Here is a 20,283-nt window from a genome sequence, read left to right as displayed (position 1 = left end):
GATCTTACCTTCTCACCCTGCTTGTCGATGGGCAGGGCGAGCCTGTAAGATCATGTGAAATCAGTTTTTCACCTCTCGCGATCTTACCGGCACTTGATATCTGACGAGGTCAGCCTCGTGCCCAGAAAGGGTGCAACGCCGATTGTAATATTTAATCCTATTTAAAATAGAATTTAAATATTATAAGTGAGCCTGGGACGCAATCGTCCAGGCTGACATGCCTCTGTGGCCAAGCCAGTGAAGGTTCCCACGAACGGTCCCCATCAATAGGAATCAGATGTGATGGCCTCTCCGATAGGATCAGAGGCCATTGAGGCTGGCTAGGGGGAGCCACTTGGCCAATGTCAGCCTGGTATCCTAGCACTGAGGGGTGGGCCATCTGGGGGGGCAGGGGCAGGTAGGGCAGGCCGATTGGCAGGGAACCGCTGCTACTCTGCGCCAGCAATCGGGGGGGCGTGGAATCCACTGCCACTCTGCAACCAGCAATCGGCCAGTTTGTGTGCACTGGGTGGGGGATTTTCAGCTGTGGAACCCCACAATACCAGTGTTGGGGGGATGGGTGATTGGCCCATACAGAGGTGATGGGGGTTTTGGGGTGTGCGGGTGAACAGTGTGGGCAAGAAGAATCAGCTGTGAAGCTCCACGAAAGCAGGATAGAGTGGATTCAGCCACAAAGCCTAGCTGCCTAAAGCTGGGGAAGGCAGTGACCATCAGATCTCTTTGTTCACAGAACATGCGCATGCGCGATAGCACCCTCTGCTGCTATCTGCTGGCTTTCTGGCAAGTTTAGGCCCCACCCTGTCCGCTTGCTGACAAGAACAAGGTTTGGCTTCAATTTTTTATCTTGTCCAAAACTACAGCATGATTCCTGATTTCATGCTCTTTTGGCACTTAGAATATTTTGGTAAGATCGCCACCCACGTCTTGGACACAAAAGAACCCCGTCCTTGCAAAAGTTAAATACTTCGTACTAATGGGGGAAATGGGAAGGCCAGTCCAGCCCCAATTCCACACTTATTAAAGTAGAAGAAAGCTCACGGTAGAAGACGGAATACTACTATGGGGGGGTACAAATGCTTGTTCCGAGTCAGGGCTGTCGTGCCATACTGCTAAACTACATCATGGTTACCCAGGAGTGTCCAAAATGAAGATGCTGACCAGAAACTATGTTTGGTGGCTCAGAATGGACGCGGGCATAGCGGTGCTCATGGGTTGGTGTCAGGAATGCCAGCACAGACAAAAGCTGCCATGTGCAACTCTCCAACACTCATGGGAATGGCCAGGCAGACCATGAACATGGTTGCATGTGGTTTATGCAGGCCCATTCATGAGCTTGATGTTCTTGATCAGAGTGGACACCCATTCAAGTGGATGGATATCCATAGGGTGCATTCGGCAACTAAAACAATAACGGTAGAGAAACTTCACATCTCGTTTTGGACACATAGCATCTGGCTGTTTTCTGACAATGGGACATTTTTTGCTAGTCAGGATTTCAACTGGTTCATGAATCATAGAATCATAGAAACCCTACAGTGCAGAAAGAGGCCATTTGGCCCATTGAGTCTGCACTGACCACAATCCCACCCAGGCCCTACCCTCATATCCCTACATATTTTACCTGCTAAACCCTCTAATCTACGCATCTCAGGACACTTAGGTTGATTGGCCATGCAATTTTGGCATGGCCAATCAACCTAACCCACATATCTTTGGACTATGGGAGAAAACCAGAGCACCTGGAGGAAACCCACACAGACACAAGGAGAATGTGCAAACTCCACACAGACAGTGACCCAAGCCAGGAATCAAACCCAGGTCCCTAGAGCTGTGAAGCAGCAGTGCTAACCACTTTGCTACCGTGCCGCCCTCCACTTTGCTACCATGTTGCCAATGAAATACAATGTGGAAAAGTGTGAGGTTATGCACTTTGGAAGGATGAATGGAGACATAGACTATTTTCTAAATGGGAAAATGCTTAGGAAATCAGAAGCACAAAGGTACTTGAGAGTCCCAGTTCAAGATTCTCTTACGGTTAACGTGCAAGCTTGGTGGCAGTTAGGAAGGCAAATTCAGTGTTAGTGCTCATGTTGAGATGGCTCGCATACAAGAGCAGTGATGTACTCCTGAGCTGTATAAGGCTCATTTGGAGTATCTGCTGACCTTGGAAAGGGTCCAGAAGAGGTTCACAAGAATGATCCATGAAATAAAGAACTTGTTGTATGAGGAACAGTTGAAGACTCTGGGTCTATACTCGGAGTTTAGAAGGATGAGCAGGGGGAATCTTATTGAAACTTAATGGATACTGCGAGGCCTGGATAGAGTGGATATGGAGAGGATGGTTCCACTATGAAGTCGAATTGGATTTGACAAATCATGACAGAACCATACCATCCATTGTCAAATGGCCTTGCAAAGAGAATGGTACTGATTTAATAAAGCAGCTAGTAGCATCAATGGATACCAAGCTCTCCCATTGGTTATACAATTATAGACCAACCCCGCCCCCATGCCACTACAGCAATAGCACCTGCAGAATTGCTGAGCAGATAACTACACACCAGATTAAGTTTGCTCTTCCCAAACCTGGGGTGTAGGTGGGAAAACAGCAAGAAGCCCAATGTAAAGGCCACGACAAGAGCAGCTGGGAGAGACAATTGGAGGCCGGTGAAAACGTTTGGGTGAAGAATTACACAAATGGTCCCACATGGTTACCTGGAAGGTTGAGTCTAGGATGGACCCTATATCCTACTGAATACATGTGGGTGAGGCCACCTCAGAGATTGTCTGGGAGCCTAATATGCCCAGCTGACCGAGAACTGAGGAGAGCCCCCCAGACCGGCCAGCTCTACCTCTCCATCGCTCGTAGTCAGTACCTCGGAGTCCAAATAGAGACTGCGGATGAAGCCATGAGGAAGGGGTTAAACCAGAGCTTTGGTGATCGAGTAGTAAGAGATGGGCACCTGTTAGTTAACCCTTCCCACATTAGATGCCGAGTTAGAGGATCTGGACCCAGTGCTGAAACATCGCAAGAGACATGTGAGGCATGCAAAAAAACCGAGATTCCTCGGACTTAAAGGGGGAAGGGATGTAATGACTTCAATGATAATGAGTTCTGAGAGTATGAGCTCCCTAATTGAGGTAATAACTGTCTTTCCAATCAGGGAACCTCACTTGTATATAAATATGGGAGTGTCAGATCCATAAGACCATAAGATTTCGGAGTAGAATTACGCCATTTGGCCCATCAAGTTTGCTCTGCCACTCAATCATCACAGATAAGTTTTCCCAACCCCATTCTCCCACCTTTTTCCCTTAATCTTGGATCCCATTACCAATCAAGGACCAATCTATCTGTCTTAAGTACAGTCAATAACCCGGCCTCCACAACCTGCTGTGGCAATGAGTTCCACAGATTCACCACCATCTGACTGAAGAAATTCCTCCTCATCTTGGTTCTAAAGGCTCGTTCCTTTATGCTGAAGCTGTGCGCTCGGATCTTAGTTTCTCCCACTAATGGAAACATCTTCCTCATGTCCTCTTTATCCAGGCTTTTCAGTGTTCTGTAAGTTTCAATGAGATCCCCCCTTATCCTTCTAAATTCTATCAAATACAGACCCAGAGTCCTCAAACGCTCCTCATACGTCAAGCTTTTCGTTCCAGGTATCGTTCTCATGAACCTCTTCCAGGGCCGGCACATCCTTCCTTAGAAACAGGACCCAAAATTGCTCATAATATTCCAAATGTGGCCTGACAGAGCCTTATAAAGCCTCAGCAGTACAATGCCACTTCTGCATTCTAGTTCACTCAAAATGAATGCTAGCATTGTATTTTCCTTCCCAACTACCAACCTGCAAGTTAACCTTAAGAGAATCCTGAACTAAGTCTCGAGTCCCTTTGCGCTTCTGATTTCTGAATTCTCTCCCCATTTAGAAAATAGTCTATACCTCTATTCTTCCTACCAAAGTGCACAATGTCACACTTCCCAACACTGTGTTCCATAGCACTTTTTTGCCCACTCTCCTAACCTGTCCAAGTCCTTCAGCAAACTCCCTGCCTCCTCAATACCACTTCTACCTCTGCCTATCTTTGTATCATCTACAAACTTAGCCACAATGCCCTCAGTTCCTATGTCTAGATCATTGATGAGTTGTGGTCCCAACATTGACCCCTACGGAACTCCACTAGTCACAGTGTTGCCATCCTGAAAAGGTCCACTGACACTCTGGATTCTGACTTAGTACCTGAAGCACTCATGGTGTGAAATAGAGTTTGTAAATAAAGGAAATCTGGTGAAGGGACACCGACCTCTGAGGAGTTGTTTCAGATGTTACAGGGAGGGAGTTACAGAGAGAGTGATAACTTAATGACTGAGTAATGGGGAGAGAGTTGCATATACGGAGTTATAGAGAGAGAGTTGCAGGGAGGGAGTTACGGGGAAAGAGTTGCATGGACAGAGTTACGGGGAGAGAGTTGCGGGAAGGAGTTACGGGAAGAGAGTTGGGGGGAGGCTGTTACAGGGACAGAGTTGCAGGGAGGGAGTTACGGGGAGAGAGTTGCAGGGAGGGAGTTATGGGGGGAGAGTTGCAGGGAAGGAGTTATGGGGGAGAGTTGCAGGGAGGGAGTTATGGGGAGAGAGTGGCAGGGAGGGAGTTACGGGGAGAGAGTTTCAGGGAGGAAGTTACGGGGAGAGAGCTGTGGGAGGGAGTTACAGGGAGAGAGTTGCAGGGAGGGAGTTATGGGGAGAGAGATGCAGAGAGGTTGTCACAGGGAGTGACTTGCAGTGAGGTAGTTACGGGGGAGAGCTATGGGAGGAAGTTATGGGGAGAGAGTTGCAGGGAGGGAGTTACGAGGAGAGAGTTGCAGGGAGGGAATTGTGAGTGGAGAGTCGCAGGGAGAGAGTTATGGGGAGAGAGTTGCAGGGAGGGAGTTACGGGGAGAGAGTTGCAGGGAGGGAGTTACAGAGAGAGTTCCAGGAAGTTACGGGGAGAGAGCTGTGGGAGGGAGTTACAGAGAGAGAGTTGCAGGGAGGGAGTTACGGGGAGAGAGTTACAGGGAGAGAGTCGCAGGGAGGGAGTTATGGGGAGAGAGATGCAGAGAGGTTGTTACAGGGAGAGAGTTGCAGTGAGGTAGTTACGGGGGAGAGCTAAGGGACGAAGTTATGGGTAGACAGTTGCAGGGAGGGAGTTACGAGGAGAGAGTTGCAGGGAGGGAGTTATGGGGGGAGAGTCGCAGGGAGAGAGTTATGGGGAGAGAGTTGCAGGGAGGGAGTTATGGGGAGAGAGATGCAGAGAGGTTGCCACAGGGAGAGAGTTGCAGTGAGGTAGTTACAGGGGAGAGCTATGGGAGGAAGTTATGGGGAGAGAGTTGCAGGGAGGGAATTATGGGTGGAGAGTCGCAGGGAGAGAGTTATGGGGAGAGAGTTGCAGGGAGGGAGTTACGGGGGGAGATTGCAGGGAGGGAGTTATGAGGAGAGAGTTGCAGGGAGGGAGTTAGGGGGAGAGAGATGCAGGGAGGGAGTTACGGAGAGAGTTCCAGGGAGGAAGTTACGGGGAGAGAGCTGTGGGAGGGAGTTACAGGGAGAGAGTTGCAGGGAGGGAGTAACGGGGAGAGAGTTACAGGGAGAGAGTCGCAGGGAGGGAGTTATGGGGAGAGAGATGCAGAGAGGTTGTCACAGGGAGAGAGTTGCAGTGAGGTAGTTACGGGGGAGAGCTAAGGGAGGAAGTTATGGCTAGACAGTTGCAGGGAGGGAGTTACGAGGAGAGAGTTGCAGGGAGGGAGTTATGGGGGGAGAGTCACAGGGACGGAGTTACAGGGAGAGAATTGCAGGGAGGGAGTTACGGGGAGAGAATTGCAGGGAGGAAGTTATGGGGAGAGAGCTGCAGGGAGGGAGTTACGGGGAGGGAGTTACGAGGAAAGAGTTGCGGGGAGGGAGTTACAGGGAGAGAGTTGCAGGAGGGAGTTATGGGAAGAGAGTTGCAGGGAGGGAGTTACAGGAAGAGAGTCACAGGGAGGGAGTTATGGGGAGAGTTGCAGGGAGGGAGTTACAGGGAGAGAGCTGCGGGAGGGAGTTACAAGGAGAGAATTGCAGGGAGGGAGTTATGAGAAGAGTTACGGGGAGAGAGTTGCAGGAAGGGAGTTACAGGGAGAGAGTCGTAGGGAGGGAGTTATGGGGAGAGAGATGCAGAGAGGTTGTCACAGGGAGAGAGTTGCAGTGAGGTAGTTATGGGGGAGAGATATGGGAGGAAGTTATGGGTAGAGAGTTGCAGGGAGGGAGTTACGAGGAGAGAGTTGCAGGGAGGGAGTTACGGGGAGAGAGTTGCAGGAAGGAAGTTACAGGGAGAGAGTTGCAGGAAGGAAGTTACTGGGAGAGAGCTGCGGGACGGAGTTACAGGGAGAGAGTTGCAGGGAGGGAGTTACGGGGACAGAGTTGCAGGAAGGAAGTTACAGGGAGAGAGCTGCGGGAGGGAGTTACAGGGAGAGAGTTGCAGGGAGGGAGTTATGGGGAGAGAGTTGCAGGAAGGAAGTTACAGAGAGAGAGCTGCAGGAGGGAGTTACAGGGAGAGAGTTGCAGGGAGGGAGTTACGGGGAGAGAGCTGCAGGGCGGGAGTTGCAGGGAGGGAGTTACAGGGAGGGAGTTGCAGCGAGGGAGTTACGGGGAGAGAGTTGCAGGGAGGGAGTTACGGGGAGAGAGTTGCAGGGAGGGAGTTACAGGGAGGGAGTTGCAGCGAGGGAGTTACGGGGAGAGAGTTGCAGGGAGGGAGTTCCGGGGAGGGAGTTACAGGGAGGGAGTTGCAGCGAGGGAGTTACGGGGAGAGAGTTGCAGGGAGGGAGTTACGGGGAGAGAGTTGCAGGGAGGGAGTTACAGGGAGGGAGTTGCAGCGAGGGAGTTACGGGGAGAGAGTTGCAGGGAGGGAGTTACGGGGAGGGAGTTACAGGGAGGGAGTTGCAGCGAGGGAGTTACGGGGAGAGAGTTGCAGGGAGGGAGTTACGGGGAGAGAGTTGCAGGGAGGGAGTTACGGGGAGAGAGTTTCAGGGAGGGAGTTGGGGGAGAGAGCGGCGGGAGGGAGTTATGAGGCGAGAGTTGCGGGGAGGGAGTTACGGGGAGAGAGTTGCAGGAGGGAGTTACGGGAAGAGAGTTGCGGGGAGGGAGTTACGGGAAGAGAGTTGCAGGGAGGGAGTTACGGGAAGAGAGTCACAGGGAGGGAGTTACGGGGAGGGAGTTACAGGGAGAGAGCTGCGGGAGGGAGTTACAGGGAGAGAATTGCAGGGAGGGAGTTATGAGAAGAGTTACGGGGAGAGAGTCACAGGGAGGGAGTTATGGGGAGAGAGATGCAGAGAGGTTGTCACAGGGAGAGAGTTGCAGTGAGGTAGTTATGGGGGAGAGCTATGGGAGGAAGTTATGGGTAGAGAGTTGCAGGGAGTTAGTTACAAGGAGAGAGTTGCAGGGAGGGAGTTACGGGAAGAGAGTTGCAGGGAGGGAGTTACGGGGAGAGAGCTGCAGGGCGGGAGTTGCAGGGAGGGAGTTACAGGGAGGGAGTTGCAGCGAGGGAGTTACGGGGAGAGAGTTGCAGGGAGGGAGTTACAGGGAGGGAGTTGCAGCGAGGGAGTTACGGGGAGAGAATTGCAGGGAGGGAGTTACGGGGAGAGAGCTGCAGGGCGGGAGTTGCAGGGAGGGAGTTACAGGGAGGGAGTTGCAGCGAGGGAGTTACGGGGAGAGAGTTGCAGGGAGGGAGTTACAGGGAGGGAGTTGCAGCGAGGGAGTTACGGGGAGAGAGTTGCAGGGAGGGAGTTACGGGGAGGGAGTTACAGGGAGGGAGTTGCAGCGAGGGAGTTACGGGGAGAGAGTTGCAGGGAGGGAGTTACGGGGAGAGAGTTGCAGGGAGGGAGTTACGGGGAGAGAGTTGCAGGGAGGGAGTTACGGGGAGAGAGTTTCAGGGAGGGAGTTGGGGGAGAGAGCGGCGGGAGGGAGTTATGAGGCGAGAGTTGCGGGGAGGGAGTTACGGGGAGAGAGTTGCAGGAGGGAGTTACGGGAAGAGAGTTGCGGGGAGGGAGTTACGGGAAGAGAGTTGCAGGGAGGGAGTTACGGGAAGAGAGTCACAGGGAGGGAGTTACGGGGAGGGAGTTACAGGGAGAGAGCTGCAGGAGGGAGTTACAGGGAGAGAATTGCAGGGAGGGAGTTATGAGAAGAGTTACGGGAAGAGAGTCACAGGGAGGGAGTTATGGGGAGAGAGATGCAGAGAGGTTGTCACAGGGAGAGAGTTGCAGTGAGGTAGTTATGGGGGAGAGCTATGGGAGGAAGTTATGGGTAGAGAGTTGCAGGGAGTTAGTTACAAGGAGAGAGTTGCAGGGAGGGAGTTACGGGGAGAGAGTTGCAGGGAGGAAATTACAGGGAGAGAGCTGCGGGAGGGAGTTACAGGGAGAGAATTGCAGGGAGGGAGTTACGGGAAGAGAGTTGCAGGGAGCGAGTTACGGGGAGAGAGCTGCAGGGCGAGAGTTACGGGGAGAGAGTTGCGGGAGGGAGTTGCAGGGAGGGAGTTATGGGAAGAGAGTTGCAGGGAGGGAGTTACGAGGAGAGAGTTACGGGGAGGGTGTTATGGGGAGAGAGTTGCATGGAGGGAGTTATGGGGAGAGAGGGGCACGGAGGGAGTTACGGGGAGAGATCTGGGGAGGAAGTTATGAGAGGTGCTTTTCCTCAGGTGCCTGCTCAATTCCTGCTTCCTGGGAATGTTACTTGACCAGACTTTGAGAGTTGATGGAGGTGAAAGGCTGAACTTCACTTGGAGTTCACTTTTCCTCTCTCCATCCCTCACATCTTCTCTGTCTTTCTCTGTCTCTCCATTTCTGTATCTACAGCTACTTTCCCCCCTCCCTCCACACTCAACCTCTCTTCCTCTTCCCCCTGCCTCCACACTCAACCTCTCACACTTTCGTCCCTTCAAACTCACCCTCTTCCTCCTTCCTTCCTCCTCCAAACTCACCCTCTCTTCCTCCCCTTCCCTCCTCTCTTCTTCCACACTCAACCCTCTTTCTCTGCTCTTCAGCTCTACCTTCTCCACACTCATGCTCCCACTCCCTCCTCCTCAGTGGAGATACTGTTGCTGGTATAAATGAACTCTGTATAATCTATCGCGAAGGAGAAGGTTGGAGTGAATCTCGGGGGCGCAGGAAGGGGGAGTCCGGTATGGGGGAGGGGAATGTGGCGGAGGCGATGGGGCTTTCTCTTGCTTTCTTCCGCTAATGCTTCGTGTTGCGTGTCTGGTTAGGCAAGCGGGGACGCAGAAACAGTGTGGGATCGCTCGACAGTACAATGGAAGTAAGTGGCACCCCCTTCACCCCATCATATCCCTACCCGCCCTCCCCCATCCCTCCAAAAGGCAAACATCCGCCGTAACCCTTTCCATCCCCTGGTACGTCTTTAATGTCTACCATCTTGAATTTGTCTCCCTAAAGCATGAACACGCATGTCAGTGTAACCTCTCCTATGTTTGCACGTTCCCATCCATTTTACCCCGTCCTACTGTTGTACCTCCCCACCCATCCCTTCCCCATGTTTCCTGTTACCAAATTGCCCTCACGGGGGTGGGGGCAGTCCTGCACCTCCCCCTTTTCCATCTCCCACCCCAGACCAATTTATGTCCCAGATCCATGGATAGCCAGCTCCGGGATCAGGTGTGGGAGGCAGGCCCCTTGATGTCTCTCCGTGGGAGGATTCCGCCTCCAATCCAACCGCCTAGAGACTGAATGAAGAGTCTGAGCCGGAATCCTAATTCCGCATACTCACCCTCTCACCACACCCCTTTACCCTTGGCACATTGCCGTTCATTGTCTCTCACAACAGTTCCTCAGTGCTGATGGGCTCAGTGCTTCAGTGGCTAAATGTGGAGCGCACACTCTCGCCCCCATCTCAGTGGAGAAGCTTCCTCTGTCCCAATGTCCCAAAGTTTAAAATTCAATCACTGCCTCTCCTTCAACACCCCTTGCTGCCCATCAACAATCACTGCCTCACATTTTACCATTACCTCTGTGTGTGCGCACACACACACACTCTCTCATCCCACACACACACACACTCTCATCCCTCACAAACACACATACTCACACACACACTCTCACGCCCCCGCCGCCCCACACACACACACACACACACACACACACACACTCTCTCACCCCTCACACACGCACAAACATACTCTCACCCCTCTCTCTCTCACACACACACACACACTCTCATCTCTCACAAACAACACACACATACTCATCCCTCACAAACACACATACTCACACACACAATCTCACCCCTACACACACATATAGAAATGCACACGCACATCACATACACAAATATTCACATGCTCACACATACACAAATACTCACACACATACACACAAATATTCACTCAGACACTCACATACACACAAATACCTACACACACACACATTCACACACTCTCACACGCAGATATTTACACACAAAACAGACACACACCATGCTCGCACACTCTTCACACACACATACATACGCACACATATGCATATACATGCACAAAATACTTACATGGTCGCTCGCACACACACTTACACTCACATAAGAACATAAGAACATAAGAAATAGGAGCAGGAGTAGGCCATCTAGCCCTTCGAGCCTGCCCCGCCATTCAATAAGATCATGGCTGATCTGTCGTGGCTCAGTTCCACATTCCTGCCCTCTCCCCATAACCCTTAATCCCCTCTCTTAGCAAAAACCCATCAACCCGCGTCTTAAAAATATTTAGCGAGGTAGCCTCCACCACTTCAACGGGCAGAGAATTCCAGAGATTCACCACCCTTTGAGTGAAGAAGTTCCTCCTCAACTCCATTCTAAACCGCCCCCCCTTTATCTTGAGGCTGTGCCCCCTAGTCCTTTCTGAGCGGGAAGAGTCTCTCCACCTCTATCCTATCCATCCCATTCATCACCCACACATATACTCACACATACACATTTACAATCACACAAATGCTCAAACAATTACACACACACACATTAACACACTCATACACACTCTTATATTCACATACAAACTCACATACATACACGTACATTCACACACACATTCACATACTCATATTAACACACACGCGTGCACACACACACACACACACACACACACACACAGAAAACACAACCATGGGGAGAGAGTCAAGACTGACATTAGCATGTAGTTCTGGCTCAACATCACAGTGAAACATTCATTCTGATTCTGTGTCTGCTGGTTCAACTGAGCTGGCTGGCTATCTGCAGAGATCAGATTTCAAGTGTCTGCAGAATAGTCCCTTTGTGATCCTCTCTGATTTCCCCTCTCCTCCACTCAGCTGACTATCCATCTACACTGACCCCTCCTCCGCCCAAGGCATCATTGACTCACTCCTCATGGACAGAGCAGTTGGAATCTGGGTTGATCCCACTGCCCAAAACTCCAATTGCTCACCAGCCAGCAGATGGGCAGAGGACTTGTGAAGATGACTGTGTAACCAGGAAATGTTCTCTCTCTGTCTCTCACTCCCACAGGGATCCATCATTAGCAGCCCCCGGGTACAGCTGAGACCCGTGCCCATCCAGGAGGAGTCTACCATGCGGCCTCACCGACAGCTCTCCAATTCCGCCTCCTTCCTCGGCTCCCTGTTCGGTAGCAAGCGGGGCAAGCAAGCCGCACAGGCCTATTCGCAAGCTGGCGGAGCCCAGCAGTACCCAGCCTCCTCTTATCAGCCCGCCTACCAGCTCCAGAGCGGGCAGTCGGAGGTGCCTTCCAAGATCCAGGCGCTGCACGCCCAGTACTGCCAGCCGCCGCCACCTTACTACCATCACCATCGCTTCCACGCGCAGCCCAACCCGCAGCACATGAATGTCACCCTCCAGCGGCAGTGCAGGCAGAGACCCACCCTGCCCCCACTCCTGCCCCGTGCCACCATGGTGCACACCATCCGGCCGCCTGTCAGCTCACCACAGTCCCCGCTCGCACCCCACCAACTGCCCACGTACGCCATCAGTCAGCCGATGTCACAGTATGGGCAGCCCCCACACCCCCACCCCGCTGCCCTGCAGGCACAGCATGCCCAGCTGCAGAAGCAGCACCTACACCTGCTACAGTCGCATCACCCGGCGGTGCAGCTGGGCCCGCACCATGGTGCCGCCACAGCCCCGCAGCACCCACTGGCGCAGCACACCTTGAAGCAGCACCCGCTGGCACACCACACCCTGCAGCATGCACAGCAGCATGCACTGCAGCAGCAGCATGCGCAGCAGCATGCGTTGCAGCAGCAGCACGCGCAGCAGCATGCGTTGCAGCAGCACGTGCAGCAGCATGCATTGCAGCAGCATGCACTGCAGCAACAGCATGCACAGCAGCATGCGCTGCAGCAACAGCATGCGCAGCAGCATGCGCTGCAGCAACAGCATGCGCAGCAGCATGCGCTGCAGCAACAGCACGCGCAGCAGCATGCGCTGCAGCAGCAGCACGCGCAGCAGCATGCGTTGCAGCAGCAGCACGCCCAGCAGCACGCACTGCACCAGCAGCACGGCCTGCCACCACAGCTCTCACCCCACTCACCCCTCTCCCCACTCACGCCGCACTCCCCCCTCACCCCTCTCACTCCCCTCACCCCCCTCACCCCACAATCCCCGCACTCTCCTTACTCGCCACTGCTGCCTCTCTCGCCCCTGCCCCCACACCCTCAGCAGACCCTCGTCGGGCAGCCGAGCAGCCAGGTCTCAACTGGAGTCAAAGCCAAACCTGTCAACCGGATTAGCACGGTGGTGTGAGCGAAGGAGCCGATGAGGGTGGGGAGGGGGATAGGGAGGGCAGAGTTTGGGGAGAGCTTTTTTTTGGTGGGGGCAGGGAAGGGAAATGGTTCCTTAACCTCTTCACCCTCTTTGGAAATTTCTGTGTCAATCCCTCTCCTGGTTGGATCCTCCTTTTCAGAAATTAGGAGGAGCCATCAGGTAGTTGGTATACATGGAGTCCTGAGGGGCACCCTGGCCTATCTGGGCCTACCCCAGGCTAGCATGGCCCAACTGGGTCTATCCAAGGCCACTTACCCCAGCCTGCATAGCCTTATCGGGCCTACCATGGCCAAACCAGACATGCCCCAGCCTACCTGCCCGCAGATCCCAGTAAAACTGGCACCAGTTCCATTTGAAGGTGCATATCTGGGCAAATCTTACTGAAAACGTCATTTCCAAATTTTTATGTTAATTTTGCGTTCCAAGGCGCGACTGCCGAGGCCCACCAGCCCACAGGCCTAGTTGGGCCTATGTATCATTGCAGTCTGCATGGGCCTCAATTTCCCTCTCATCCCATCCCCACCAACCCTACCCAAACTTTCTCTGTCACAAGACTCTGGATCTCCTCCCCCACCATCTTTTTTAATATATCAAAAGAAATGAACAAAACAAGACAAAAAAATGTATAAACTCTTGCTGTGTTGCACGAAAGCCTGGAAAAGCCAAGGGGAGAGTGAATACTGCCCTCTCCAAAGAGAACGTGCCTCGCTGGCCCAGCATTGAAGTTTGAAAATTATGGAGTCAAGAGGAAGGGGAAGAGAGATTTATTGCGAGGGCCATGTTTCTGAACGAATGTATATTTAAAAAGAAAAACATATATTTAATTGTAATTAATTAATAGGCGGACTGTATAATTCAGCAAATATATTTATTGAAGTACCTTTTGCCAAATTAAGACGTCAAACAGCGGGTGAGTGAGAGGGTGAGACAGCACAGGTGATGATGGCGACAACTCTCAGACGTTGCCGTTTCTGATTGGATGAAACAGGATTTGAGGATGACGAGGTGACGCTTTCCTCTGGGTTGTCTCTGGATACTTGTGAGTGCTCCGGGAGCACAGTGGAGAGCCGGGGAATAGGAACTGAGGGTGTTCATTGAGGATTTTTTTTTCTCGCCATGGCGGGTAGAGTTACAGCCACATGCCCATGTACCATCGCCATGAAGGGGAATCACTGACCCGTGTCCCATCACTATGCGGGGGAATCACAGACCCCCATCCCATCACCTTGTGGGGGAATCACAGACCTACATCCCATCATAGTGTCGGGAAATCACAGACCCTGTCCCATCACATGTGGGGGAATCACAGACCTATGTTCCATCACTGTGTGGGAGAATCACAGACCCACGTCTCATCACCATGCAGGGGAATCACAGACACTTGTCCCATCACTGTGTGAGTGATTCACAGACCCTGTCCCATCACCGTGTGGGGGAATCACAGACCCACGCTTCATCACTGTGTGGGGGAATCAAAAATCCATGTCTCATCACCGTGTGGGGTAATCACAGACCCCCGTCCCATCACTGTGTGGGGGAATCATGGGCCCCCGTCCCATCACCGTGTGGGGGAATCACAGGCCTCTTTCCCATCACTGTGTGGGGAATCATAGAACCTGTCCCATCACCATGTGGGGAAATCACAGACATGTGTCCCATCATGGTGTGGGGGAGAGTCATAGGCACAGACCCTGTCCCAACACAATGTAGGGGAATAACAGTGATACATTTAATCTGATATTGTAGGCACAGGGATTATGAGAGTGCCTGACAATTTAAATGACCTTCCAGCATCTGGCCTCAATTGTCCCCATCAAACAGTCCCAAGACAGGTACAACACAGGATTAAATATAGAATAAAGCTCCCTCTACACTGTCCCCATCAAACATTCCCAGGACAGGTACAGGACAGGGTTAGATACAGAATAAAGCTCCCTGTCCATTGTCCCAAATAAACACTCCCAGGACAGGTACAGCATGGGGTTAGATACAGAGTAAAGCTCCCTCTACACTGTCCTCATCAAACTCTCCCAGGACAGGTACAGCACAGGGTTAGATACAGAGGAAAGCTCCCTCTACACTGTCCCCATTAAACACTCTCAGGACAGGTACAGCACAGGGTTAGATACAGAGTAAAGCTCCCTCTACACTGTCCCCATTAAACACTCTCAGGACAGGTACAGCACAGGGTTAGATACAGAGTAAAGCTCCCTCTACACTGTCCCCATCAAACACTCCCAGGACGGTACATCACGGGGTTAGATACAGAGTAAAGTTCCCTCTACACTGTCCCCATCAAACACTCTCAGGACAGGTACAGCACAGGGTTAGATACAGAGTAAAGCTCCCTCTACACTGTCCCCATCAAACACTCCTAGGACAAGTACAGCAGGGGTTAGATACAGAGTAAAGCTCTCTCTACACTGTCCCCATCAAACACTCCCAGGACAGATACAGCATGGGATTAGATGCAGAGTAAAGCTCCATCTATACTGTCCCCGTAAAACACTCCCAGGACAGGTACAACACGGGGTTATATACAGAGTAAAGCATCCTTTATATGGTCCCCATCAAACACTCTCAGGATAGGTACAGCATGGGGTTAGATACACAATAAAGCTCCCTTTACACTGTTCCCATCAAACACTCCCAGGACAGGTACAGCACGGGGTTAGATACAGAGTAAAGCTTCCCCTACACTTCTCCATCAAACATGCCCAGGACAGGTACAGCATGGGCTTAGATACAGAATAAAGCTTCCTCCACTCTGTCCCCATCAGTTCTGAGTGTCCCACATTGAACACAGCCTTGTTTACTGCCAGAGATTATAAAAATCTCAGTGGAATGTCTTACAAATTATTATATCTCCTTTCATTCTACCAGGGGATATTGTAAGTCAATGTAGAAATATAATTCTAGTTGTTTTCCAGCTACACAGTACATATAATGTAAAATGTCGAAAGTTTAAATTACTGTGCAGAAGCATTATATCAGAGTTACTTGGAATCTAGTCGAGGGTTCGGGGTCATTCATGTGGAATAACAGATATCCGGGAGTGAGTTATAGACTGGAATCTAATCAAAGTGTTCCAGTGGTTTATATATAGAATTTCAGATACCCAAGTGTGACTTACAGACTGGAATCTAATCAAGGGGTTCAGGGTGGTTTATATATAGAATAACAGATACCCAGAGTGAGTTACAGACTGGAATCTAATTGAGGGGTTCGGGGTGATTTATATATAGAATAATAGATACCCAGGAATGAGTTACAGATTGAAATCTAATCAAAGGATTCGGGATGATTTATCTGGAATAACATATACCTGCGAGTGAGTTACAGACTGGAATCTAATCGAGGGGTTTGGGGTGGTTTGTATATAGAATAACATACCCAGGAGTGAGGTACAGACTGGAATGTAATTGAGGGGTGTGGGGTAGCTTATATATAGAATGACAGATATGCCGGAGACTGTTACAGAGTGGAATCTAATCGAGGAGCTTGCGTTGGTTTATATATAGAAAGACAGATACCCCAGAATGAGTTACAGACTGGAATCCAATCAAGGGGTTCAGGGTGGCTTATATATAGAACAGATATCTGGGAGTGAGTTACAAACTCTAAATCTCACCGAGGGGTTCAGGGTGGCTTATATATAGAATAACAGATACCCAGGAGTGAGTTACAGACTAGAATCTAATTGAGGGGTTTGGGGTGGTTTATATATAAAACAACAGAAAACCAACTGGAATCTAATTGAAGAGTTCGGGGTGGTTTACATACAGAATAACCGTTACCTGGGAGTGAATTACAGACTGGGATCTAACAAAGGTGCTTGGGATGATTTGGATAGAGGCTTTATGTATAAAACAGATACCCAGAGTGAGTTGTAAACTGGAATCTAATCAAGGGATTCGGGGTGGTTTACATATAGAACAACAGATATCCGGGAGTGGGTAACAGACCACTATCTAATCAAAATGTTCGGGTGGTTTATGTATAGAACATCAGATACCCAGGAGTGAGTTACAGACTGGAATCTAATCAAGGGGTTCAGGGTGGTTTATATATAGAATAACAGATATAGAATATGTGAGTTACAGATTGGAATCTAATCGAGGGGTTCGGGGGAGTTTATATACAGAATAACAGATACCCAGGAATGAGTTACAGCCTGGAATCTAATCAAAGGGTTCGAGGTGGTTTATATATAGAATAACAGATACCTGGGAATGAGTTATGGACTAGGTTCGAATTGAGGGGTTTGGGGAGGTTTACATCTGGAATAACAGAAACCCGTGAGTGAGTTACAGACTGGAATCTAATTGAGGGGTTTGAGTGATTAAAATTAGAGTAACATATCTGGGAGTGAGGCATCACACCTGCACCTTCACTGGGGCCTCACTGCTGGGTTTATGTGTCCCCCAACCTTTGCCTGGATCATTCGGCGTGTGGCTGAATCTGAGGGGAGTCCCCTGCTCCACACCCCTCTCCCTCCCAACTCCCCCACATACCAACACAATGCAGCCCTGGCTATCACAATGTGAAGAACATAGCCCCCTCTCACCTTCCTGCCACCCCACTACCCTGAGAATCACGGCTCTACCACCTCTTCAACCTTCCCCGACATGAATGAGGGGGAGTGACAGGCCGACCTGGAGAAGCTGTTCCCCTCCACACTCCCCCATGTGCCAGTGATAACCCCCTCTCCCAGATGGCCTTTTAAAATTCTGAGTGAGATCTTGCCACCTCTGTACGTGTGCGGGTGTGGGTGTGTGCGTGCGTGCATTTGGGTGGGTGGGTGGAAAGATCCGGAACCCGGATTCTCCAAAAACAACAAAAAGCAGCTCCCGGCCACTCACTGGGTATTCTGAACTGCCTGGGAGGACGGTCCTTGTGGAGTGATGTCAGTGCGTGCATGTTACAAGCCTTGTGTGATGTAAGCAAATGCATGGTCTCAAATCACGTGACTGGTAGAAAGCGTGTCAGCAAAGTGGTGTTTGTATGTTCCCTCTTTTTATTTTATCGGGTTTTATCTTCCGTTTGTTGAAATGATAACGAGTGATCTGTTTCTCTTGTGTGTACATAATTATCTGACAAATGATAATAAAGAGATCTGTTAAGTTATTTTCAAAGTTTTAGTCGCCTGGGAGCTGCTTTTGTGCGAGGGCGGGTGGGCGGGCACGTGGGCCAGGAGAGTGGCCAAACAACAAAAGGAAGCAGAGGATCCGGTGGTGCAGTGGGAGGCCATTCTTTCCATCAGACTTGTGCTGGCCCCTTTGAAAGAGCAATTAGTCCCACAATCTCGCTTCCTCCCTCCTCCCCCCTCCTTTAGCCCTGCAAATTTTCCCCCTTCAATTATGTGTCCTATTGCCTCTTTTCTGAGGGCGAATCTTCTTCCACTGCTGTTTCATGTAGCACCTTCCAGATCATAACAACTCGCTGCATCAAACAAAATAAATGAATCTCATCTACCCCTCTCTATGGTTCTTTTACAATTCTCCTCAATCTGTGACCCTACTCCAGTTATCAACCGTCCCACCTTTGGGAGACACTTTCTCCTCATTTATGTCAATTAAATCTCCCCCCATAACCACCTCTGCTCTAAAGGGGAATGATATCAGCTTCTCCCAGTCTTTCTCTAAATGAACCAATGTTCCTTCATGTCTGGATTCTGGTAAATCTTCCTCCGCTCCTCCCCACGGCCTCAACATCCTTCTGTAAACATCCTGGCAGTTACCATGAACCAAAAACTGAACTAAACCCAGCCATATAAATATTACTTGGGGAGTCAGAAGGTAAGTTACTCTCTGCAGAATTTCCAGCCTCTGTCTGCTCTGGGAGCCACAGTATTTATATGGCTGGGTCCAGTTTAGTTTCTGGTCAATGGTAACCCCAGGATGTTGATAGTGGGGGGGGATTCAGTGATGGAAATGTCATTGAATGTCAAGGGGTGATGGTTAGATCCTATCTTGTTGGAGATAGCATTGCCTGGTGCTTGTGTGGGGTGAATGTTACTTGCCACTCGTCAGCCCGAGCCTGGATATTGTCCAGGACTTGCTGCATTTGGACACAGGCTGCTTCAGTATCTGAGTGGCAAATAGTGCTGAACATTGTGCAGTCATCAGCGAACATCCCCACTTCTAACCTTATGATGGAAGAAAGGTCATTGATGAAACAGCTGAAGATGGTTGGGGCCTAGGACACTAACCCTGAAGAACTCCTGCAGTAATGTCCTGGAGCTGAGATGACTAACCAACCATCGCAACAATCTTCGTTTGTGCCAGGCATGACTCCAACCAGTGGAGAGTTTGCCCCCTGATACCCATTGACTCCAATTTTGTTAGGCCTCCTTGATGCTACACTCAGTCAAATGTTGTCTAGATATCAAGGGCAGTCGCTCTCACCTCATCTCTGGAGTTCAGCTCTTCTGTCCATGTTTGCACTTAGGCTGTAATAGGTCAGGAGCTGAGTGAACCTGGCAAAACCCCAACTGGGGCACTGAGCAGGTTATTGCTGAGTAGGTGCTGCTTGATAGTGCTGTTGATGATCCCTTTCATGACTTTACTGGTGATTGAGATGGGGCGGTAATCGGCCAGGTTGGATTTGTCCTATTTCTTATGAACAGGACATAGCTGGGCAATTTTCCATACTGATGGATAGATGTCAGTGTTGTAGCTGGACTGGAGTAGCTTTGATGTGGATATGCCGGCGTTGGACTGGGGTAAACACAGTAAAAAGTCTGACAACATCAGGTTTAAGTCCAACCGATTTATTTGATAGTAAACTCATTAGCTTTCGAGGTTACCCCCTTCGTCAGGTGAATGGAGAGTTCTGGCCTCAGACCTGGAGTAGCTTGTCCAGGGGCGCTGCAAGTTCTGGAGCACAAGTCTTCAGAACTATTGCCGCAATAGTCAGGGCCCATTGCCTTTGTAGTATCCAGTGCCTTCAGCCGTTTCTTGATATCACATGTAATGAATTGAAGTGGCTGAAGAGTGACATCTGTGATGATGGCAACCTCCAGAGGAGGACGAGATGGATCATCCACTCAGCATTTCTGGCTGAAGATTGTTGTGAACATTTCAGCCTTATCTTCTGCACTGATGTGCTGGGCTCCTCCATCATTGAGGATGTGGATATTTATGGAACTTCCTCCTCCAGTGATTTGTTTAATTGTCCACCACAATTCATGGCTGGATGTGACAGGACTGCAGAGCTTAGATGTGGTTTGCTTGTTTTGGGATTGCTTAGCTCTGTTTATTAAGTTGCTGCTTATGCTGTTCGTCATGCAAGTAACTCCACCAGGTTTACTCCTTTTTAGGTGTGCCTGGTGCTGCTCCTGGCATGCCCTCCTGAACTCTTCATTGAACCAGGGAAAGCTCTTCTAATTCAAGTTGGAAACATGCATGGCTCATGTCCAACTTAAAAAATGTTTGGCTACCAGCTAATCTGCCATACAGGTC

At 50.5% G+C, this 20,283-nt stretch overlaps 1 protein-coding gene across 4 annotated transcripts in view; it reads left to right on the top strand.

Annotated features, from left to right (window-relative positions):
• LOC145353486 (IQ motif and SEC7 domain-containing protein 2-like) overlaps positions 1-17,959 on the top strand; it is an 84,149-nt gene extending 66,190 nt beyond the window's left edge. For 3 of the 4 annotated variants that reach the window (XM_080204289.1, XM_080204290.1, XM_080204288.1), the window contains exons 12-13: positions 9,267-9,316; positions 11,549-17,959. In XM_080204289.1, coding sequence (XP_080060415.1) covers positions 9,267-9,316; positions 11,549-12,799 — 1,301 coding nt within the window. In that variant the 3' untranslated portion in view covers positions 12,800-17,959. The remainder of the gene's footprint in view (positions 1-9,266; positions 9,317-11,548) is intronic. The other variant, XM_080204291.1, reaches the window with a different exon arrangement.
• Positions 17,960-20,283: the final 2,324 nt, after the last annotated feature.

The sequence above is a fragment of the Carcharhinus amblyrhynchos genome, chromosome 15, assembly GCF_965287045.1.
Source record: "Carcharhinus amblyrhynchos chromosome 15, sCarAmb.v2.hapA, whole genome shotgun sequence".
Lineage (NCBI taxonomy): Eukaryota > Metazoa > Chordata > Chondrichthyes > Carcharhiniformes > Carcharhinidae > Carcharhinus > Carcharhinus amblyrhynchos.
This window is presented reverse-complemented; position numbering and strand designations above follow the sequence as displayed.